We start from the raw sequence: 4,448 nt of genomic DNA, 5'->3' as shown, positions 1-4,448 counted from the left end.
TGTCGGCTCACAGCAGGAGGCACGACTACGGTCCAGGTACCACAACGATTCATGGAAACCTGCAGAACGAGAAAGCAAAAGGGCTTCAGGGTGGAAGTAAAGCTAAAATGCCTAATGGTACAGGTAATAGTAATGTGACTAGTAATAATAATGGTAGTAGCAGTCGGTGTCAGCAGGGCCGTAGCAGGATGCACGACCACGGTCCAGGTACAGCCACGATTTATAGAAGCCTGCGAAGCGAGAAAGCACAAAGACTGCAGGGTACAAGCAAGTCAATAAGCGTAATAGTACAGGCAATAATAATAGTAATGTGACTAATAATGATAGTGGTAGTAGTAGTGGGTGTCAGCAGGGCCTCAGTAGGTGGCACGATGACAGTCCAAATATAACCCCGATTCCTGGGAACCTGCGAGGCGAGAAAGCACAAGAACTCCGGGGAAGAAGCAAAATCAGTAATGTGCATAAATAGGGGATTAATACATAAAGATGGAGGGAGAGAAGAGGAGAGAGGAGCTCAGCGTATCCTAGGTAGTCCCCCGGCTGTCTAGGCATATAGCAGCATATCTAGGGGCTGGACCAAGGCGAACCTGAACCAGCCCTAACTATAAGCGCTATCAAAAAGGAAGGTCTTAAGCCTGCTCTTGAAAGTAGTGAGTGTGTCTGCCCCCCGGACTGAAACTGGAACCTGGTTCCACAGAAGAGGAGCCTGACAACTGAAGGCTCTGGCTCCCATCCTACTTTTATATACTCTAGGAACCACAAGTAACCCTGCATTGATTGAGCGCAGCTCTCTAGTTGGGTAATATGGAACTATAAGTTCCTTAAGATAAGACGGTGCCTGGCCAGTTAGAGCTTTGTAGGTAAGTAAAAGAATTTTAAATTCTATTCTTGATTTAACAGGGAGCCAGTGCAGAGAAGCTAATACTGGAGTAATATGATCTCTTTTCTTAGTTTCTGTTAGAACACGTGCTGCAGCATTCTGGATCAACTGTAAAGATCTAAGAGACCTATTAGAGCAGCCTGATAATAAGGAGTTACAGTAATCTAGTCTAGAGGTAACAAATGCATGAACTAGTTTTTCTGCATCGCTTTGAGACGGGATTTGCCTGATTTTCGCAATGTTACGTAAATGAAAAAAGGCTGTCCTTGAGATCTGTTTCATATAAGAGTTAAAAGACAGATCCTGATCAAAGATCAAACATATATATATACATATATACGTAAAAAGTTACAGGTCATCCAGGTTTTTATGTCCGTAAGACATGCTTGAAGTTTAGAGAACTGGTTAGTTTCGTCTGGCTTAATTGATAGATATAACTGAGTATCATCTGCATAACAATGAAAGTTTACTGAGTGTTTTCTGATAATATTCCCCAAGGGAAGCATATATAAGGTAAATAAAATAGGTCCAAGAACAGACCCCTGTGGAACTCCGTGACTAACCCTGGTTTTCATCGAGCTTTCATTGTTTACATATACAAACTGAGATCGGTCTGATAAATACGACTTAAACCAGCTAAGTGCGGTTCCTTTAATGCCTATAAGATGCTCCAATCTCTGTAATAGGATTTGGTGATCAATGGTATCAAATGCAACACTAAGGTCTAGCAATACAAGTACAGAGACAAGTCCTTTGTCTGAAGCTATTAGAAGGTCATTGGTAATTTTCACCAGTGCCGTCTCTGTGCTATGATTCATTCTATATCCTGACTGAAAATCCTCAAATAAACTATTGTTATGCATAAAGTCACAGAGCTGATTAGCGACTGCTTTCTCAAGGATCTTAGAGAGGAACGGAAGGTTAGATATAGGTCTATAGTTAGATATAGGTCTATAGTTAGATCTAGTCTATAGTTAGATATAGTCTATAGTTAGATATAGGTCTATAGTTAGCCAACACCTCTGGATCTAGAGTAGATTTCTTAAGAAGAGGTTTAATTACAGCTAGTTTGAAGGCCTGTGGTACATGGCCCGTTAGTAAAGACAGATTGATCATTTCTAATAAAGAATTGCTAATTAAAGGTACAACTTCCTTAAGCAGCCTAGTTGGAATCGGGTCTAAGAGACAGGTGGAAGGTTTAGACTTAGAAATAGTTAAAGTCAATTGTTGAAGGTCGATGGGAGAAAAGCCATCTAAATATATTTCAGGTTCTACAGCTGTGGATCGATCGGTACTGGTTGAGGGCAGTAGATTATTATTTTTTTCTCTAATAGTTAGAATCTTATCATTAAAGAAGTTCATGAAGTCACTACTACTGAGGTTTATAGGAATACACGGCTCAACAGAGCTGTGACTCTCTGTCAGCCTGGCTACAGTGCTGAAGAGAACCCTAGGGTTGTTCTTATTTTTCTCTATTAATGCTGAATAATAGGCTGCTCTAGCATTACGGAGTGCCTTCTTATATATTTTAAGACTGTCTCGCCAGACTAACCGCGCTTCATCCACATTGGTGGAACGCCATATCCTTTCAAGTTTTCGCGATATTTGCTTTAAATCGCGGGTTTGAGGGTTATACCATGGAGCAAACCTCCTTTCTTTTATTAGCTTCTTTTTTAGCGGAGCTATAGAGTCTAGTGTCATTCAGTGAGCATGTAGCACTATCAACAAGATGGTCAATCTGAGACGGACTAAAGCTAGCGTAGGAGTCCTCTGTTATATTGAGCAATGGTACTGAATAAAACCCTGAAGAAATCGCTTCTTTAAAATTAGCTTCAGCATTATCAGATAGACATCTAGTGTCATATACATATATATACTAATATAGTAGACAGCAAGCAAATATATATATATTTGCTTGCTGTCTACTATATTATGTTATGATTGGGCAAATAAATTAGCAAATTGTGTGCATAATAGGCCATGTCTGTCAAAAAGTAAATGCAAAGATTGTCAACATGGCGCGGTATCCTTAATTGTGATATTTCCAGTACAAATGTCCTCAGCCAGACATAGATGACATCCATGTCTCTCCATTCACATAAAGACAATAGGATTAAAGAAGTGTCTCTTATCTTTCTGAAAATGTCTCATAAAAGAGGACTCATTCAGGTTAATTAGTAAATAAAGCTGTGATGTTTCATCATTATTAGCCTATTAAATATATTTTATACTGCACATCTTTTATACTGCACATCTTTTATAATGCACATCTTTTATAATGCACATATACATGCATATGCAGACTTGACATTTTTCTATATTTGTTATTGGTCATTTGGGTGAAAGGTAAAGAAAGCACACCGATATCTCAACAACACCGGACAGCTTCTCTTCACCTCATGTAGCCAAGGCAAGAAGCGGCCCTAATAAAGACCATGTTAATACTAAAAACAACTGTGGTGTAATTAAAGGGACTTTTCTGTGGTGTTAGTCTGTAGTCTAGACCGCTGTGTTCGATGTTTCTTTACCCTTAGTTCCTTTCAAAGATCATATCTCGAACAATAAGCCAAGGCTCACTATTATATTTTATTAACATTTTCAGAATCACCTTTATTGGCCAAATAACTGTGCACATACAAGTCATTTGACAAAAAATGTTTCATCCCTCAAACAACATTGACCCACAATTAAGTAAACTGTCTATTACATACATGTGTATCATTGAAAACGTGAGCGTCTCCACTGACAGCAAAGATGTTTTACGAACACAAGTCTGATGGTCCGGTCTCTGATTCCATAGATGAGAGAACTCAGACATCTTGGGAAGATGATAATAAACACATAAAGGTAGAGTTGGATGCGCAGTAATGTTTCTCTGTCTAGGACCTTTGAGAACGCTGTGAGCAACGGGTTTTGTATGGTTGAGGAGAGACTAAGAACCAGCTGCAACAGATGCAGCAGCAGCGTGTTACGAGCCTTTTGGGCTGAAGCTTTGTCTGTGGAGGCCGACCTGGCTGCTATCATCACACCAATATATGAACAAATGATTGCAACACCAGCTGAAACAAACAGAAAATAAGTGTAGCCTTTATCATAAAGAACAGACATTTGGCCGAGAAGTATATTAACTTTGGCACAAAAGTCTTTCATCTGCAGGCTCTCCAGGTCTTCAAATGGAAAATCCAACAGTAGAATAACTCGTGTGAGGATATTAAGTGAACCGAAAGCCCAAACCACAAAGATAGCCACCGCTGTGTTTCTCATGGTGATGATGGTAGTTTTTCTGTCTGTACATATAATATTTCAGTTATTGTGGATTTTTTTACTGTTTTTTGTTGCTTATTTATACTTGTTTTTTATTTCATTTTATTTTATCTTGTTTTTCTTTTACTATGTCTCTTGTTTGCACTATATCTATGCTGCTGTAATCCTGTAAATGTCCCCACTGAAATACATTTCATACAGTCAATAGGTACACACATTACGATAAATAAAATAATACAGTTTTCAGGGTGTTGTTAGAATTGATCATAGATTTTTTAAATATTTTCATAAATATATTCTTCAT

At 38.7% G+C, this 4,448-nt stretch overlaps 1 protein-coding gene across 1 annotated transcript; it reads right to left on the bottom strand.

Annotated features, from left to right (window-relative positions):
* Nucleotides 1-3,598: 3,598 nt before the first annotated feature.
* LOC129117092 (odorant receptor 131-2-like) lies at nucleotides 3,599-4,167 on the bottom strand (the record flags this gene model as incomplete). Its single annotated transcript, XM_054627642.1, has 1 exon — nucleotides 3,599-4,167. A coding segment is annotated over one exon (569 nt), but the record flags the coding sequence as incomplete, so codon positions are not given.
* Between the last annotated feature and the right edge of the window lie 281 nt (nucleotides 4,168-4,448).

The sequence above is a fragment of the Anoplopoma fimbria genome, unplaced genomic scaffold, assembly GCF_027596085.1.
Source record: "Anoplopoma fimbria isolate UVic2021 breed Golden Eagle Sablefish unplaced genomic scaffold, Afim_UVic_2022 Un_contig_13433_pilon_pilon, whole genome shotgun sequence".
Lineage (NCBI taxonomy): Eukaryota > Metazoa > Chordata > Actinopteri > Perciformes > Anoplopomatidae > Anoplopoma > Anoplopoma fimbria.
Note: the sequence above shows the minus strand (reverse complement) of the source record. Positions and strands in the feature narration are given on the sequence as shown.